The sequence below is a fragment of the Penicillium lagena genome (assembly GCF_028827675.1).
Source record: "Penicillium lagena strain IBT 129212 chromosome Unknown utg000003l_segment0_segment0, whole genome shotgun sequence".
In the NCBI taxonomy this organism is placed as follows: Eukaryota; Fungi; Ascomycota; class Eurotiomycetes; order Eurotiales; family Aspergillaceae; genus Penicillium; species Penicillium lagena.
Genome location: NW_026623224.1, coordinates 1,441,861 through 1,460,408, shown reverse-complemented (window position 1 = coordinate 1,460,408; position 18,548 = coordinate 1,441,861). Strand labels below are relative to the sequence as shown.

Genomic DNA, 18,548 nt, shown 5'->3' with positions numbered 1-18,548 from the left:
GGAAGTCGCGTGACGGTCAAAGCACCCTAGATCCTTCCATTTCATCTCAGCCACTTATCGTATGCTGCGAATCTCACATGCATCCGCCCCTGGAGTTAGCGCCTGTATTTCGTCAGTGTGGGAAAAGAGAGCTCAACAAGTGAGCCACCCCAATATATCCAATCCACTTTAGGCTCGTTATATTAAAATGTGGGGTAGCCTTTGCTGAGGTGTCTATGTATGGAATATCCAGTACCCATCCCTACTTACTGTACGGCGTAGCAATTAGTACCCCTGTCACGGTCCCGCCCAGACTTAATCGAGCGGGAAGTGACCGAGACGTGGGCTAGTGAGAAGTAGAGGACCTATAGGCTTAGGATGGGTTTTTATATCTTTCTTAGAATCCATACATCAATGAGTATTAATGATAGTTAAGTAGTAACCATAGAGCTATACTCTTACTAGGAACATTTTGGATACTAGTTACTGTCAATCTATGCTAACACAGATGACACTACATTGACACATCCCTGACCCCCGTACGACTTGTCCGTCGTGGAAGATGCAACGACCGCAACCGCTGCAGCCTCCTCATCCTCGGCATAGAACAGCGTGCCATTACTGGAAATAGCCGTCTTGTTCGAGGTGTTGCCCAAGATGCTCCAGGTGACCGCCGGGGCGTCTGCGTAGAACTGTTGGCTGGTGCTCTTGTTCATCTCGTACTCAAATTTCCCCGAGTAAGGCAGCACATCGATCCCGCCCCAGCCGATCGCGACGCTCTCCTGCCACGCCCATTTCTCATGGAAGATCCACGTCGCAGTCCGGTTGATCGTATACCCGGGCGCCCCGTGCAGGTATGGTGACACCTCGTTGGGAGACAGCGTAACGCCCCCATTGTACGCCTTGGTGAAAGTGACGGGCTCCCCTTTCACGGTCTTGGTGGCGGTGGCATTGATCCGTGTCGTCACATACACTGTGTTGCCGATCAACTGCACATTCAGATCATCGACGCCCGAGCCGTCAAACACCGTTGCCGCAGAGCTGGAGTGTGTAAAGACACCAGTCCCGTTGGTGGTTTCCGAGAAATACTGGGTGGCTCCATCGACCGTCGTACTGAGTGTGTAGTTGGACGGCACCGTGATCTGGTTGACGTCCGTCAGATTGGCTAGTCCGTAGAAGCTGTACGTGGTCACCGTCCCGTCGATGGTGGTGCCCCCACCCCCTTGCTGCGTGAGGTAGACGTACACGCTGACGATCTTGTAGGTGGTGCGAAGGGCATCCACGGCTGGAATGGTGCAGTGCAGCCTCGCTGCATTGACTGCGATGGTCATCTCAGTGTACACGGGCTGGAAGGGCCAGTTCTGCAGGACAATCGCTATCTGGGTCTCGCTACTGGAAGTGTTGACCAAGTAGTCCAGATCAGGTCCCAACGTGATCTTATCCCCGAAGAGGTTGGACAAGACAATCTCAATATCCCCCGCCTCCAAATCAGACGCATCGGTATCCGTCGGCCAGGTGATGTAAACATCGTCCTCGAACGCATCAGCCAGGTTCGGCTCATCGCCTTCCCCAACCCAGGTGAACACTGGCACAGACCCCGCCTCAGGGGCCTGGTCGATCTTGTCGCTCAGGGGCTTAAAGACAGGTTCAATAGTGGTGCCTGCCCCGTACTTGGTGGCCGCATCGCTGGAGTAGTTATACCCGTAAATGTAGATGTGGATGCTGAACTGCTGCGAGGCCACGGGGAGGCCATTGTACGTGATCCCCGCCACCTCCAGTTTGAATATATAGTTCCCCTGTCCGTCGCCCCCCAGACAGCTCCATTCGCGTCCGCTGTCCGTATCGACAATCAGATAGTCGCCCATGTTGATTACCAAATCGCCTTCGCGGAGGTTATAGTTGGTCTTGCCGTTCTTCCAGGACTCTATCAATGTATCCGCGCGGAGGGTATATTCAGAGGTATAGTACCCATCACCCCCCGCGAGGGTGACCGAGGCATTTTCAGTCCCGATAGAAGCGTCCACCAGCCCCGGCAGCTCCAGCGACAGCTGCGCGTGCGTGTTGGGGTCATACGTCACGTTCACGCCGAACATCTGCTTCAGCGTGCTCTTCGCATGCGTATATGCGCCGCCCGTGATGTCGCTCTTGACGCTCAGCCAGGGAATGTTGTACTGCCCGACCTTGGTGCGAGTAAGGGTAGGTCTGGCTTGCCCGCTCATCAGGGCGCTAGCGAGTGGTAGAACATTGAGCGTGCTCGGGCCATTGACGCTGAAGCCTGTGATCTTCGAGGCGTCGAGCTGAATGTTCAGAACAGTACTGTTGCTAGTAACTGCCTGGGCGACATGGGTACTGCGGGGGAACGCCGGATTATCGTTGTAGTCGATGAACCAGGAGGTCACATCGGCATCGGTTACATTCCAAGTGTACCCGCAATTCGCCAGCAGGGTAAGGCTCTGCGTCTGGGTGTCATCGATGCAGATGGACTCGCTCTGCAACTCGTAGGGGGATGTGCAGGGCGAAGTTGTAGTGCGTTTATACACTATCCCTGCGATGCCTCCAGGAACTAGCCCGATAGCGATGAGGCCAGTCAGTGGACAACACGGGATAATTCGCGTGGACCAGGCGATCCAGATCGTCCATCGTGGGAACATTGTGACCAGACTAGCAAGCATCAGTCGATAGAATGATCCTAACCCATTTTACTTCTTTGGTTTAACTACCTGTGCGCTCATCCGATGTCTTCATCAAATAGCCTATTCCTAGGAAAAGAAGATAGACACTTATCCAAATATAGGGCTGTTCCCGATACGGTATCCGCCTCAATTCTCAATATCGGCTATCCGTATCCGCTTCCCAATTCATGGCGGATAATTATCTGTAGACCGTATCCGCCATCAAAAATATGACAGATACGATATCCGCCATGAATTTTTAGGGCGGATACGGATATCGGTTGTAATACGGATATTACTAATTATATTATCATTCATAGTAGCAAGTAGTTGGTAGTAAAATTTTACTTCCCCCTGAGCCTAGTTTTGATTGCTTTTATCTACCAACTTCAAGCCTCCCTCCCTACTACTATTATCAATCATCAATCATGGCATCTAATGAAGACTGGCAGATGACTACACGAGGTAGACCACGAATCGACTATGAATTGCTAAATGGTGGCCCTGATTCCCCTATAGAAGGAGTTCTACTATCAGACCAAATCACAGGGTCTGATATATCCCAGTTCTTTCCACAATCGCCATGGCTATCGAATGCTCCCTCTACATCTACAAATCAAGATTCTCAAGTTTCTTCAGAAATTTCGCCTCATGAATCTGCCTCACAAATCCTTACTCGGAAGGTTAAGAAACCTCGCCCAGCACTAGCCACCCAATGGGTTTGGAATTACTTCTCTACAACTGAGGTATCCCGTGAGTGGACTGTTTATCGTTCAGGGAATATACGGACTATAGATAGAGATATCTACTGTACAGTCATCGACGACAAAACTGGTCTACAATGTACTTGGAAAACTTCAGATTCACAAAGGCAATCATCAACTTCAAATATGCAGCGTCATCTTGAGACTAAGCACTTGATTCGCCTTGATCATCAACATTCAAAGCTAAAGCCAAAAACCCAAGACATCCGGTATTTCCTTACAAATCAGGAGAATCTCTCAGTTCAAGAGCGTCTTGAAAAGAATCTCATTCGATGGGTTATTCAAGATAAGCAAGCTTTTACAGCTATTAAATCTCTTGCTTTTCAACAGATTTTTGAAGATATTCCAGGAGTCACTCTACCATTCAAATCGCGATCAACTATGCGTCGAAGAATAGAGGATGAATTTGTTATCCAACGATCAAAGCTTAAAGAAGATTTGGCTACTACATGCAAAACAATTGCACTCTCTCTTGACACGTGGACAAGCCAAAACCAGATTTCAATCATTGGTATCATTGGCCACTGGCTTACAGAAGATTTTCACTATCGTGAAGAGACTCTAGAATTCTGTGAGATATTTGGACCGCATACAGGGCAGAATATTGCTGCTACTGTCTATGAAACTCTGAAAGAGTTAGGTATTACTTTAAAGTTGACTACAATCACTGGGGATAATGCTTCTAATGTTTCTGAGCTGGTTTCTGAGCTATATTGTACTTTGGAAGAGAACTCTTTGGAACCTATTCGCTTCCGTGGGGCTGATAGCTATATTCGCTGTCTAGCTCATATCTTGAACCTCATCGTTAAAGATATTCTTCGAGCATTGAAATCAGGAAATATTTCAGAGGCTAATTCGATCTGTGAGAATCTACAAAATTCTCAATTGAGCTCTCTATCAATCTCATCTCAATCAGCATTAGCTAAGCTCCGGATTCTTGCTCTTTGGATTTCTCGCAGTCCCCAACGGAAACAAGAATGGAAGCAGATCTGTGATCTCATGAAGCTCCCTAATAAATTGATTGAGTATGATGTAGAAACACGGTGGAATTCTACCTTTCAAATGCTTGATGATGGATTACATGCTCAAGAACAGATTAATCGATTCTGCTCTATACAAGGCTTTCCTCTCTTTACCAATACAGAGTGGTCTCGACTTCTTCAGATTCATAAAGCTCTCAAAGTCTTTGATGACCTATCGCACTTGGTATCTACCCAAAGGCCACAAATCAGTCTGACTATCCCAATTTATTATGAGCTTCATGATCTATTACGGGATAATGCCTTAGTGGAATACGATAGTGATATCGCAATTGCAATAAAGGCAAGCCTAAAGAAGTACCAAAAGTACTACGACTTCATGGATGAATCAGACACATATTATACAGCCTTAATTCTTGACCCACAGGTCAAAGGTGATCTTATACTTCATGAGGTACAGGACCAAGCAGCTGCTAAGCTAGTTATACAAGCGACTCGGACTCTACTCCATGAAAGATTTCCAATTCTACAGCCAAATCCACAGTCAAATTCACAGCCAAATCCAGAGTCATTTCTATAGTCAATTCCACAGTCAATTCCACAGTCAATTCCACAGTCAATTCCACAGTCAATTCCACAGTCAATTCCACAGTCAATTCCACAGTCAATTCCACAGTCAATTCCACAGTCAATTCCACAGTCAAATTCACACCCAGATTCAACTCTCAATCGCAAAACAATGAGATTACGGATGCTCCAAAAGTTACAGCCCAGGATAGTCAATTTGTTTCTGATATTGATCAGTACTTTGATAGTCCCCGGGTTACTATTAGGGATACAGACGATCCGGGCTGGCTCTTCAATTGGTGGCGTACCCATAGGGCTGAATATCCTCAAATGGCAGAGGCTGCAAGGGAATTTCTTGCTATCCCAGCTTCAGAGGTATCGGTTGAGAGATTATTTAGTATAGGGAGAGATCTTTTAAAAGTCCGAAGGTTTGCTTTACAAGCAGATACTATGAGGATGTTGATGTTGATGAAGGACGTTAGTTGAATTTATTGCTTGATTAGTTGAATTTATTAATTAATTAGTTGTATTAAGAGGGAGAGTAATTAAATTGTTGAACTATTCAAGAGAGAAAATACATGCATAGATGACATATATACATGGCCTATAATAGTTATTACTAGTAGTTAGTGAAAAAACTGACTCCTAACTAGTCAGGTGACTATAAACTAAGCCTAATCGGGCTAATTCGCTGGTCTGCCGATATTATCCGCCTAGGATTTTGAATATCGGCAGACCGTATCCACGTCAAAAATTTCTGCAGATAATTATCTGCGCGGATATCCGTGCAGATAATTATCCGCTTTATCGGTTAAAGCGGATATCGGGAACGGCCCTGGAAATTTTGTGCCCTCTTCGGATCCAAGTCCTTCTTAGAATGTATAATGTGTGCTTCCAAAAAGTCCAAAACCTCTGCCAAGAACTCTAAAAGCTGAGCCGTAGACAATCATGACGTAATCCGCTTGTACGAATTCCGCAACTATCGGTGGCCCTGATGTCTAGTAGATTATGAGTTAAATGTAATACAAAATTATCTTACTTGTCGGCAACATCAGTCGTTTGACACTGGATACTATATCGCAGATAAACTATTGGGAGCATACTAGCAGCACGAAATGAGTGGAAGGCCTCGAGACAGGCATAACCGATGAGGCAGCAGCAGAAGGCCGCGACCGAACCCTCCGATTCCACTTATCGTAGCATTGGTATATTTCACAATTAGGAACCTGGTACCTCTACAGTTTGCAACTAGGCATGGCTTCCTACGCGCTGAATTTGTTCTTGGAGTAGCACTTGGTCGCACTGGCTCGGAGGTGACGCTGACCACGATGATCCGCCAGCACAACGGAGCCAATGGATTGCACACAGAGATTTCGATCGATACAATACAATACCATCAAGATCGTACGCAAATTATTGGGTCTGTTCTAATCTTGCTAGCCAGCCATTCCAGTTGGGGAACCATCCAGCTTTACTGAAACGTATGGAACACAAACATATTTGTGCCCCCTTCAACCGGTGTCAGATGCATGGATCGTACTACATAAGTGGTAAGATGTGGCAAAGTATGATCCGTTACAAATTGCTATCAGTTCTTGAGCAACTTGTAGTGTTCTTGCGGACAAAATTGTGCCATAAATTTCATACCGGTTAACAATGCCAAGTTCTAAGCGAGGGCTGTTGACGATATTGGCAGACCTTTGATTAGACATTTGCTGATATCGTATCGTAACCAGTCCTATGAATCATAACAATTCTTGGATACGCCAAGAGCCTGGAAAGGCGAGCATACTTGTTACAAGAACTTGTTGAAACGACCAAAATGATATCGTCTTGAGCAACTCTCTTCACCACTTTCACCACAACCACTCTCATAACAACCACTCTCACTACAACCACCACAACCACCGTTCCTTCAAGCTATGCGGTTTGAGGAGAGGATGTCGACTTGATCAACCAGATCTGTTCCAATCAACCCATTGCGGTCGCTGACACTAGTAGACAGCCAAAGACGGAAATACCGTAGTTATAATTTTACAATCTTAGCATTTACATCGGCGGGGGCATTTGGTTTAATCAGACTGGCTGGTGACGAGCTGATCAATGCGCTAGACCTTCTAGCAAAGTCCCCCAAAATTATTCCCTACTACCCTTGCGCGCTATTGTCATCCGTTCATATGGTGCCAGGAGATCTCGATGTAAGTTTGGCTGGAATATCAGATCAGATGAGTAGTACTCAGCTTTTCGCTGCGACGCGTCGCGATTGACCGGAATTTGGTTCTTTTCCAAGTACCTTGTGAGTATCGTTACGACGGTCTCAACAAAATAGAACGTTGAAGCTGCAGGTATGTGCCAAATTGGGTATAGCCTATGACATCATACCGAACCGGCCAATCATATTGAAAACTTCTGCGTCGAAAAAGTCCGATCTTTCTTGACGGTCAGGAGTCACGCCGAATATGGAGGCATTTTAACATGTATGCCTATATGACTCGGTCCCATTCCTCTGGGAGCATAAAGTCCAAGACTGGATGCAAGACCTGCAAGTGAGTGTCCCGGTATTGGCTTGACTCCCTTCTAACTCGATCAGAATCCGTCGGGTCAAATGCGGAGAGGAGAGACCATCGTGCACGCGATGTACAAGCACGGGCCGAAATTGCGAGTACAAACATGCCACTTCTACCGCTCTACAGTATCCACTGTCAACATCCTCGCTTGTTCAGGGTGAGCGTCACGCCTTTGAATACTATTTCCATCATGTCGCTCAAGCGCTGTCTGACCCGCTCGATTTCGGCTTCTGGTGTGGGACAGTACTCCAGATCTGCCGCGCCGAGCCTACCGTCTGGGATGCTATCGTAGCTCTGAGCACATTGTATGAGTCGCCCACTGTGTTGTCCAAGCTGTATGATGCGCCCCCTGTGCGATCCAGGTTGTATGATGCGCTCCCTGTGCGGTCCAGGGACTTGTCGTCGCATTTGTTGTCTGTTACAGTGCCGACTCAACGTCAGCAGCAGGCCTTAACATGGTACTCCCGGTCCATAGGGTCGCTACGGCGGCAGATCGAACGAGGGGTGGTGGATGTTTCGGTGGCGCTGGTTAGCTGCATTCTGTTCATCTGCATCGAACTCCTCCAGGGGAACGTCCGTGAAGCCCTAGCGTTATATAAACAGGGGTTGCAACTAGTAAGATCTACAACGGCACCCACCTCGACGATGATTGTGATTACATCTGTGCTGCAGCGCATGGGCCCATGGGCACTCATCATTGGGGGTATTCCACATATGTCTGAAGGGAATTGTAGTGGTGACGAGTCTTGTGCGAAGACCCCCTTTCCCTCTATCTCCGAAGCGCGAAGTTGTCTTCATGCCTTCTTTCCGGACTGGAAGAGCCTTGACTGCGACTCTCGCTCTAGACAACACACAGTAACATCTACACCAGATAGCTCGCTTCACATCCGTCAAAAACTCCTCGAACACCGTATTCTGGCTTGGCATGCTCGATTTAGCACAATGCTAGAGGTTCAGCGATATACACATACCCATGCAGCCATTGAAAACCGGCTTCTAGGCAAACGAAATACCCACGACGGCATCATCGCTGGCCTAATAATGACATACACCAGCATCCTTATCCTCACTCAAACAATTATCAACTATAGCGAATCCGTCTACGACGCCTACAATTCTGAGTTCGTGCAAATAATCACGCACGCACCCGTGGCGCTAGCTGCCACGGCCTGTGATGACGACCAGCAACCCCCCTTTGTCTTCGACATGGGTATCGGCATGCCCCTGCTCATTACAGCGCTCAAGTGTCGATCGCCGGCGGTTCGGCGCCAGGCACTTCGCCTTCAGCGGCAGGCGCCGCAAATTCAGAGCTTCTATCTGGGAGCGTTGGCAACGCACGTTGTGGCTGCTATTGTGGCGGTCGAGGAGACAGGACCGTCGACGAATGAAGTTCCGGCGATGGGATTTCTAGATCAGCTTGGATGCGTCCCACCGGATGATCAGCGGGTGTTGGATTTTTGTGTATTGCCTGCGGAGGTTGTTAGCGGCAAGGTGCGTCTGGTGTTGCAGTACACGCGCAGGGAGACTGTAGGAGTTGAGCAGCGTATCGTCGCGGAGAGGGTGATGTTAGCTCAAGATAGGATGTGATCAGAGACTTTCCATAGGATGGTGCAGAAGCTATTTCTAGTAGCGGTCGTTTAGTCAGTAGGGACGCTGGACCAAGCATACTAGAACTTGTAGAAAAGATTTTGCATGTAGAAGTGGCAAGGAAGGTCGAAGAGTGCGGGGAGGCGCATTTTATATAGCCATGCTCCCGTCAATGAAAAATTGCATCAAAAAAAAAGATCCTGGATCGGGTGCTCACTGCTCCCTCCCTCGGAAAAAACGCACCAGTCAAGGTCGAGCTTCGCCATCTGTGGCCTATAGCATGTTTAGCAGATCCTGGCGGTTGGGGGGAGGTGGGGAAGGGCCTGCCTTTTCCATTTCTGCCTTGGTCATGGTACAGTATACAGAGCCATAGAAGGCTCCTTCCGGCTTTCGGGTACGGGCATCTACTCAATGCTTGGCCCCAATAACTTGCACTATCCTACTTCTGCCAGCTTCTCCGCGTACCCCTACATGCTAGACTTTGCTAGCCTTCCTCATCATAGGGATCCACGGAGTTTCGTCGGCGGTCTTCCTCTATCTTCTCGAATTCCTTGCCATGATAAGCAGGTCCTGCAAGAATATCTCAACCCAAGGTCGTCATCTCCAGGACCAGAATGAAGTCATTTCTCGTGAATTCAGTGTCTGGCGGGTTCCCCACTTTTGCTAGCACTGTTCATTCTAGTGTCATTTGAGCAATATACTAGTTACTTGAAGCACAGGCTCTTAAAGTATTTTCCGGGCAAGCATCCATGTCGAGTAGGTCAAAGCGCAGTGTCGCTTCCCCTGATGCTAACATGTCTACACCACATCCCCCACAATTACTCCGTTCGCATTTCGATGACCTAAAGTCAACCCACTACGGGCAGATGTGGCTCCAACAAACTTGTCACCTACCTGGGTTGGTTGCTGGGATCATATGTTATTTCATAAGATAACCACACACTGTATGCACGGTTCTTACAAGGGAACCGTCTCTTCTCATATTCGACCAATAAAGGACTCCTATTATCGTAAAAGCTACCCCAAGGCGTCAAGTAAAGGTCACTGGGACAGTGGTGATAGGGTCAGGCTGGTCTCGAGTCTGAGATCTAGGTCTCGACTCACCCAACATCTAATGGGCGTGCGGAATTAGAATTACATTATTTCTTAGTCTTCCCTAGAGCAGCTAAAATATCACCTTTTCAAATGCCTCTTGCAGTCCTTTGGTCCCTAACCACGCCTCCAGTGCCTGCATATCACCCCGATTGGCCCGTTGCCCACTTCGCTCTCCTAGCGAGTCTGTGATTTCCTCCATCCCCGAAAACACTCTCTTGATTCCTTCGGTCTCTCGAAATCTCTCGCTGACTTTTTTCTGGTGACTGGGGATATCGCCCCATGAATGTGTCTTGACGAAGCTCATATAGGCATCGATATCTCGTGACGTACCCTCGAGACATAATACCCCTGGCTTACCCGCGAGCACAAAGCCTGTCAGAGAATATCCCGGTGCAAAGTTGACCATATCTTCCCTCTTTTTACGAGTGGACAAAGAAGGGAAATAGAACCAGACTCTCACGATCGGCCCTCCGAAACTTGTCTGTGGCTCCGTCTCTTTTGAGCTCACGGTCTGGGACTGTTTGTTTTCAAGAAAGCGGCTGGCCTCTGTTTGGATGTATTCGAATGCCTCCAAGGCATCGCCTTGTGGTATTGCCGCGGCGAGTCCAGCGACTTCGGCTTTGGACATCCATTCCGGTTGCCGAAGTGAATAGCTTAATGACGGCGGCTGTTCAATTGTTGCTGGATCTTCACATTGCAGTGGAACGGAAATGCTGACTTCAATCGCTTTGTCTCCGTCGGCAATGGGTAGACTGACGATGAGAAATATACTTGAAGGGATTTTAGAAGGTGTGAAGTTCGGGTTCTGGCACCAGTCCCGAAGTGTCTCGACGCACTGCATTGTGGATTCAGGGATTTCCAGCTCGCCGGGAGACGGGAACATCGCCATTAGGAGGTCAATTGTGGACAATTGGGACTCCATGATGTCCGGTGGTAGAATGGATAGTTTGTTCGAGGCCATTTGGAGACTAGACTAAATGTGCACAAGTTGCAGATATTGAAGAAGTTGCATAAAACTGAGTGTCGAATGATATGTGGGATAATCGGAAAGTGTGGATTATAAAATTATGGCAGCCGGGGTGTGAACGCGTCGGAATGGGTGCGCTAGATGGGATGATGGTTTCCAGTGAATGATGTAGTATCATGGGACGTTTGGAAAATTGAAGGGGAGAATTCGAGATTAATAAGAATGTCGGGTTCTTTTCAGGTGGGCACCCCGAGGAAAATCCCACTACACAGGATTTTAGGTCCCCGCAAGAAACATAATCATCACTGAATATGCTTTAGTATTATCACAAGGCTGAAGACATGAAGAGTCCTATGGATGCCGTCAACCCACTATCTTTCAAGACGCACACGCCTTATGCCTGGCTATATCTGCCCTATCCTGCTAGGCAGTCAAGTTTTTACCATATATCTAACAAGGTGCACTTTTAAGCACACACATGCCACATGAAACACACAAAGCTGGAATCTACATATGTAGATTAATTTCATTCACTCACTACGAGCGCGGAAAACTACTTGCATCTTGCGGTCATTGATAGGCTATGCTACCAACACAACTAATGCAAAAATGCAAACAGATATACGGCAGACGTCCTCATAGATTCATTGGTATAGTTAAGAATCCGAGCCGAATCAGAAGAAAAGAAGAGGAAAAAACTACAGGAGTGAACAAGCAAAACTGTATAGACAGTGTGTGTGATAGTGCGATTAAGAAAGGGCAAAATAAAGAACACCTGACGCTATGCGAACGAAAAGAAATGGAAAAAGGAGGGGAAAAAAAGAAAAAGCAGATCAGACCGCATGAGCAACGAAAAGAAACTAAAGATGTGGCGGTAACCCATAGAAACAATCCATCCATCAAGGTCCATACTGCCGAGATCCCGTTGTCGCTCGCATAGTATTAGTGTCGATCGTGTGCGTCACAATACGAGTCGCGGTGACTGACTGGGCAGGCCATATGAACTATAAAGGAAAAGATGAAGAGAAGAGCAAAAGGGTTGAGTTTGGGGGTGATGGATGGTAGGGAGAATGATGAGTTCAGTGTACATGTTCTAGGAGGCACCAGAACAAAGAAAGAAAAGGAAAAGAGGCATGGGTATTTCCGTGCGTAGCAAATGAAGAAGAAAAGAAAGAAGAAAACGACAGGCTAGAAAAAAGGCTAGAAGAAGGAAAAAAGCGAGTGAAGACGCCTGAATTTCACCACATATCGTCGTCGTCGTCATCGTCAAGTTGGACATCCTCGCCAAAAGACGAGTGCCCATACTGGTAATGTCCCGAACCATCATAAGCATTGCCGTTCTCATAGCCATGCTTGTTTCCTCCTGAGTGGTGATAACGATTATGCGGATCGTCATCATAGTCGTACATGGAAGGGTCGTCATATGCACCATTCCCATAATGCTGCTGGTGTTGTTGCTGCTCCTGTGCCTGCGAAAAAAAGTTGAAAGCCATCAGCATTATGGCCCTTCGTCGACGAGATTGGTGCCGGCTCCACTTACTTCTTGGTATCGCTGATATTGAAGGTACTCTTCCGGCTGCTGGTCCCTGGATTTGGCTTCCCTCTGGGATCCACTGGAGGCAACCATCATCTGCTGAGGATGCATCTGTTGGACCTTGGCTAGGTATGAGTACATGAAGTTGCTCAGCAACACCTGAGAGTAGAGTGCACGCCGAGGATTTGCAAGCTTGATATGTGCCATGCGGTAGATTGCTCGTTCTTCAAGAATCGAAAATCGGGTCCATGGGTAGTCGATGTCTGCGCGCAGCTCGCGGACCGGAGGATCGGGGGACATGTTGCGCGAAGAGCTCTTCTTGTGATGGCTCTCTCCATGCTTCCTTCGTCCGCCACCAAAAATTGATGAGAAGATCCCATCTTTTTCCTTCTTGGACTCTCCCGAAGCCCGTCTGGCTCCATCTTTGCGTCGCTCTTCCTCCAGTTTCGGGTCGAGGCGATCAATAACGATGCTCTCACGCCCGCGCTGGCTGTTGTCGATAGATGACTGCAACACATCCAGACGGGTATTGTCATGAGCCTTCTCGACAGATTTCGATTTTGTCTTTTTCGAGTCATGGTCCTTGTCCTTGTCCTTGTCCTTCTTTTTATCCTTTTCCTCATTGCCCAGCAGCCAGTGCCAGCTAGACTTGCGGCCACCTTCCGAGTCCTTCTTGTCCTTGGACTTTTTGCTCTCCGACTTGCGATCCTCGGGCTTGCGTTCTTCGGGAAGGGTGGGAATGAAGGAAAGAGTGTCGGTTCGCATACTGTTGCCAGGAATCATTTGCGGGTTGTTGGCAAAGTCATTGAGCGAGGTGGTATCCTTGTTGGACTGGCGATTGGACAAAGATCGCTTACTCAAGCCGGATTCTTTCATTGTTGTAGCTTTGGACATTGCAGGCGGGCCATCGCGCTCTGTTACCCGGCTGCCTTGTGGGACTTGGCTAGCTGCCGATCGATTGAGATCAACGGAGGGCGTTTCGACAATGGCGGGAACTTTTTGTTCCGATGGGGGGATATTCAAGGTTGAGCGACCATTCGAGCTGAGACGCGATTGCCAGTTTCGTGTCTGGGAAGTGGCACTCGACCGGCCTCCCGAGTCCGATCGACCGAGCGTGACATCAGTCTGAGAGCTAGCAAGGGACCTGTCGCCCTGCTCGTCCTGGGGATTCTCGAGTATGGAATCGAACGTTGAACTTGGAGTGGATCCTGGAGCGTAGGCCGTAGCCCGCGATGAAGCGGACAGGGTCCGCGTTGGTGGGCTAGCATTTGAGGTGGGATCGGTTGAGACGCGAGTGAGTCCAAGTATTGGCGGCTCATCAGAAGCAGCAGCAATCGAGGCCATAGTATCTGAAGATTCCGAGGTCCTCCCCAGACGCTTGGAGTAAGGAAGCTTCTCGCCCTTTTTCAAGCTTCCCTTTCTGTACTGGGTGCGAGTCGACCGTCGTAGACTGTGGCCCGGAGGTGCCGGGGGTAGAATCGGCTTGTCTTCGTCGGCGGAGGAGATGCTCGCATTCCGCAGTCCTTGTACCAGCGAGTCCGGGGATTTCCCATCATCCACCAATGCTTCCAGCTCCTGCAAATTAGGACTCAACATGCCTTCTCGCTTACGAGCCAGCGAGCGCTGCCGGTCTAGTCGATCCGCGCCGTCCGTATAGCCCGACGAATCGTCAATCTCCCGGGATAGCATAGACCGCTTGCGGCGCAGACTACTCCCGGATCCTGAACGCTCCGGGCTCAGGGACGAGAAATCCCCCGACTTGCGCTTGATATGATCTGCCTTGCTTTCCAGAAACGTTTTGAATTCAGTCGGGGCCAGTTCTGGATGTAAGCGGGCTGGCACCCAAAATAACCGAGACGCATCATTTTCATCGGCGGAGGGGGATGGCGGTAAAGAGGGCACTGCAAAGTTGTTTCCAAAGCCTGGAAGATCGGGGTCCCCGGTGGCCGCCACATCCATAGACATGCGACGAATAGCAGCCAGATTATTAAGTTCCTGGGCCACCGCCGCAGGATCGGATTCATAGTCGATATCGTTCAGAGGAAAGGAGGATGTGGCTGTCTCGGACGGGGAACGTGGGCTGTCGGGAGAACCGGGTTCGCTGTCCCGATCGTAGGACCGGCGTTGAATGATGGGTTGCGGGCGTAGATGTCCATTTGACTGTTTTGGGCGCACTTCCGCCGAGGTCGGTGAGAGCAGGGTCGGAGAGGGGGAGGAGGACTCTGCGCCCGCGCCCGTGGCACGTGGAATGGTCGATATTGACTCGCCGAGAGGGGAGGATATGTAGCTGAGCCGCCTAGGATCATTGCGATCGTAGTCATCGTCGTACATATGGCCGATTGCCTCCGTCACATGGTGGCTAGGGTCGCTGATTGACAGAGTTGGGGCATGGCCTCTCCGCGTTGCATGTCCTCCGCCAGCCTCATGGGCGCTCGCGGAAGCCTAAATGACGGCAGACGAGCATCAGTATTCAGTGAAAGAGGCGTTAAAAGATCATGGGTTCAGGCTTGTAGGCAGATCACGACAGCCCTAGCCAGATGGGTATGCCCGCGTGAGGACCCCGAGGCACGGGGCTGCAATCTCCCCATGAAATCGGGCACCGGCAAAACAAAGAGAATAGAATGAGAAAAATAACGCACCTGCATGGAAGCCAGTTGTCCAGGAACCAGCGATGACCCGAAGAACCTGGGAAGGGCGACGGCTCGCTAGGAGAGGGAGGGGGAGGGGGAGGCTCGAGGAGGTCAATGTTACCACCTGGGGAAGCGAACGAAGAAGAAGTATCATCGAAGCGGAGAAGAAAAGAAGAGACCACAAGCGACCGACATTCGGCAGTTACCGTCGCGGGACGGTCATTCGAAGAAGCAGGGGATCTAAGTGTGAATGAGAATGAAGAATAGAGGGAAGGAAGAAAAGGAAGAATGATTGGTTTGGCGGGCGGTGTTGGTTTGGCGGTGGTGCTAAACTCCGGCTGACTGACTATCCTATCCGTCCGACAGTCGTTTGCGGCTGTCCTCAGTGGCCCGCTCAAGGCTCCCGTACGAGTATCTGTTTGGAAAGATCTATGTCTCTAGACTTTACTGTGAACAACCACGGGGGTATGGATTCCAGTCCTATCGGACGCCAGAGTATACAAGTGCGACCCCCCGTCCGTCCATTCTGCCACGATCTGTACTCGACTCGTGGCACCTCATCCATGCACGTCACAGCGAGGGGTCTGTTAGGTCGTCCTGAGCCCTTCAGATCGAAGACCAGGATATTTCTGCACGCTAAATGCAATCTATCCTGGCTTAAATCCCCCAAGTCAACATGCTTATCATCCTCCTATTACCCCCTGATGGATCTCTAGGGATTTCCAACGCACCCCGGATGGTGTACTAAGTACGACCGGCCTGCGCCCGGGTCCAGGATATGGGTCCAGGACATGGGTCAGGGCTCTCTGCCTTGGACCAACGAGCGCGGCGCTTTTGATATTGGAATGTGAACGCCCCCGGTGTCACTCGCTACGCTCCGGATGGAAAAAGGCAGAGTCTTCGTGCCATTGGCTGTCGGGGTTCATCTTTTCCTTTTTTCGAGAGGCGCCCAAGGCCCTGAACACAGCCAGTAGGGAGAACCAATCGGCAGGGCGAGTACATGGTACCTAATGGACACTAATAGAAACAAAGGCTTCCAGTGCTTACAGTGCTTACTGGAGTCAGGCAGAAGAAAAACAAAAAAAATCTTCTAGGCTACAACAAAATGGGGAGAATCCGACTTGCACGAAACGATCGTAGACCATAAAAAAAGAGGATCCCAGAGCGAAGAGGACCCGAGAATGAAAACAAGAACACCAGCGCTCAAGACTATGAAACGACACCCGACGGGGGCAGGAAAACGAGTCAAATCACATACACCCAGACAGATCCCGGGGCGTTGTTATGTCCATGGACGAGGCCTCGAATCAATGGGGCTTCTCGCGATAATGCATTGTGCCGCATGAGCCAGCATGGAGCAGACGTAGACCTAGGAGGAAGCATCGACATAGTTGCTGCAGGAATCCGAATTAGTGAACTGGGTTGAATGGCCGCACACAGACACACAAGTTTCTTACCTGGGGAAAATGCCGACGCGGTCGCCGATGCGCCCCGTCCACCAGTCTTCGGCCTTTTCTGTTCGCTTCAAGATCGTGATGATCTCCCCCTTCTTGAACCCTAGATCACCTTCCTGGTCGGCATCAAACGTGTAGAGGGCGACAACTTGATCTGATCGCAAACCTTGACCAGTCCGTTGGCCAAAGGCCGGTTTGGGAGCCGTTGGGCGGCCAGGCTTGCGGTCAGAATACGAATAATCGTCCTCGTATGGCCCGGTGTTGCTGCGGTTGCGGCCGTAGTTGTCTCCCCAGGCGTCGCCTGGAGGTGCCCGTGTCGTATTCGAGCGACCCAGACCCCCTGCGGGGCGATCGTAAACATCGTCGGTCCATGTGTTCGAGCGGCTGGGTCGGTCACGGGAGCCATAATCATCATCGCCGTAAGTGTTGGCGCGCCCCCGTTGGCCCTGGCCGTAGGCATCGCCGCGACGGCCCTCCCAGACAACATCATCGTGGCTGGAGTCGTAGACTGGAATGTCGTTGTACATGGAGTCGCCATACACTCTCCCCGCACCGCTCTGGAAGGCCCGGGAGTTGAGGACGCGCATCAGGGCATCTGCTTGGGGTGGGGAGCGAACGGTGCCGGTCAGCAGCTGGCTTGCCGAGACTCGACTACCATACATCTTCGCGTTGGCATCCTTGCGCTCGATCAGCATGCTACCCTCCAAGCTGACACCGGCAAAGAGACCCTTGGTCTTGGAATAAGAGAACACCGCCGCCACACCGCGTGTGCTGGCCGCTCCCGCTGCTTCCGCATTCCGGCCAATGGGTCCCGCAGCGAGCGAAACATTTCCACCCAGTGTCAGCGTACCAACCTGCGAGAATGTGCGAACGGCCGATGCGTCGTTGAGAATAAAGACGAAGTCGGTCAACTCAAACCCAATCTGTCCTCCAACACCCGCACCGCCGGTCGCGATCGCCGACGGGGCCGACCAGGAGCCATCTGCGAGACGGGCGACGACGAGCCCAGAGCCGAATCGACCAGAGCCTATGAATCCAGCTTTGAGGACAGTGAGAATTGCAAGACCCTATGGATGCGGAGGTTAGTTCGTTCGTTCATCTGGCACGCCGGGGAATGCAATCCGAGGACCACGTATGCCTCACCTTAGCATTAGCCAGAATCTCCGGCGGAATGACTTTATCAGGGCCAAATGCTTGCTTCGGATCGATGAAAGATGTCAGGATCTTGGCTGCCTTCTTGCATTCACCTGTTGGGAGCGACAAGAGACACGGTCAGCGCGATTGCGGGGAAGCAGGCACGAGGGGAGATGCAGGATATGTTCCGTACTGTTCATCGACGCCGGGAGCGGGTTATTGATCCCGAAAGGCATCTTGGCGGAGGTGTCGAGGGAACGGGCGAGGACTCGACTAAGGATGTAAGAGAAAGAGAAGGGTGAGGCTGATGTGTTGCGGTAGTTCAGCGTTAGTCAGGTAGGTGGGCCGGGCGACGGATGAGAGGAACTCCGGTTGGGGGACAGAGGGAGGGTCAGGTCCCGGCGTGTCAGACAAATGCTGCGAGTGGTGGGAGGTGACTACCTGTTCCTGGTAACGGTGATTCACCTGGAAAGTGTTTGTGAGGAGAGAGAAGCTGACGGTGGCCAAGGGAAAGGTGGCGGAGCAAACGGGTGCCGAAGAGGAAGAAGTATATCTTCCAGGCACAGCAGCCAAGAGCGATGCAGAGTGACAGTATTAGGCTCAAGTACTTCTCTGCAC

General features: G+C 50.2%; 6 protein-coding genes across 6 annotated transcripts; 2 read left to right on the top strand and 4 right to left on the bottom strand.

The window, feature by feature from the left end:
* Positions 1-473: 473 nt before the first annotated feature.
* Positions 474-2,630, bottom strand: N7510_005744 (uncharacterized protein; the record flags this gene model as incomplete). The annotated part of the gene is made up of 1 exon (XM_056977670.1): positions 474-2,630. One exon carries the CDS (start codon positions 2,628-2,630, stop codon positions 474-476), a length of 2,157 nt encoding a protein of 718 aa, XP_056833702.1.
* Positions 2,631-3,079: 449 nt separating this feature from the next.
* On the top strand, positions 3,080-5,448 carry N7510_005743 (uncharacterized protein; the record flags this gene model as incomplete). Its single annotated transcript, XM_056977669.1, has 2 exons — positions 3,080-4,938; positions 4,962-5,448. The coding sequence occupies 2 exons, from the start codon at positions 3,080-3,082 to the stop codon at positions 5,446-5,448; spliced, it is 2,346 nt and encodes a 781-aa protein (XP_056833701.1).
* A 1,691-nt stretch (positions 5,449-7,139) lies between these two features.
* On the top strand, positions 7,140-9,116 carry N7510_005742 (uncharacterized protein; the record flags this gene model as incomplete). The annotated part of the gene is made up of 4 exons (XM_056977668.1): positions 7,140-7,160; positions 7,292-7,307; positions 7,553-7,599; positions 7,656-9,116. 4 exons carry the CDS (start codon positions 7,140-7,142, stop codon positions 9,114-9,116), a joined length of 1,545 nt encoding a protein of 514 aa, XP_056833700.1.
* Positions 9,117-10,281: 1,165 nt separating this feature from the next.
* On the bottom strand, positions 10,282-11,133 carry N7510_005741 (DUF1115 domain protein; the record flags this gene model as incomplete). The annotated part of the gene is made up of 1 exon (XM_056977667.1): positions 10,282-11,133. The coding sequence occupies one exon, from the start codon at positions 11,131-11,133 to the stop codon at positions 10,282-10,284; it is 852 nt and encodes a 283-aa protein (XP_056833699.1).
* A 1,283-nt stretch (positions 11,134-12,416) lies between these two features.
* Positions 12,417-15,357, bottom strand: N7510_005740 (putative telomere silencing protein Zds1; the record flags this gene model as incomplete). Its single annotated transcript, XM_056977666.1, has 3 exons — positions 12,417-12,647; positions 12,719-15,154; positions 15,352-15,357. 3 exons carry the CDS (start codon positions 15,355-15,357, stop codon positions 12,417-12,419), a joined length of 2,673 nt encoding a protein of 890 aa, XP_056833698.1.
* Positions 15,358-16,711: 1,354 nt separating this feature from the next.
* Positions 16,712-18,166, bottom strand: N7510_005739 (SYLF and SH3 domain-containing protein; the record flags this gene model as incomplete). The annotated part of the gene is made up of 4 exons (XM_056977665.1): positions 16,712-16,736; positions 16,800-17,863; positions 17,940-18,043; positions 18,124-18,166. 4 exons carry the CDS (start codon positions 18,164-18,166, stop codon positions 16,712-16,714), a joined length of 1,236 nt encoding a protein of 411 aa, XP_056833697.1.
* Between the last annotated feature and the right edge of the window lie 382 nt (positions 18,167-18,548).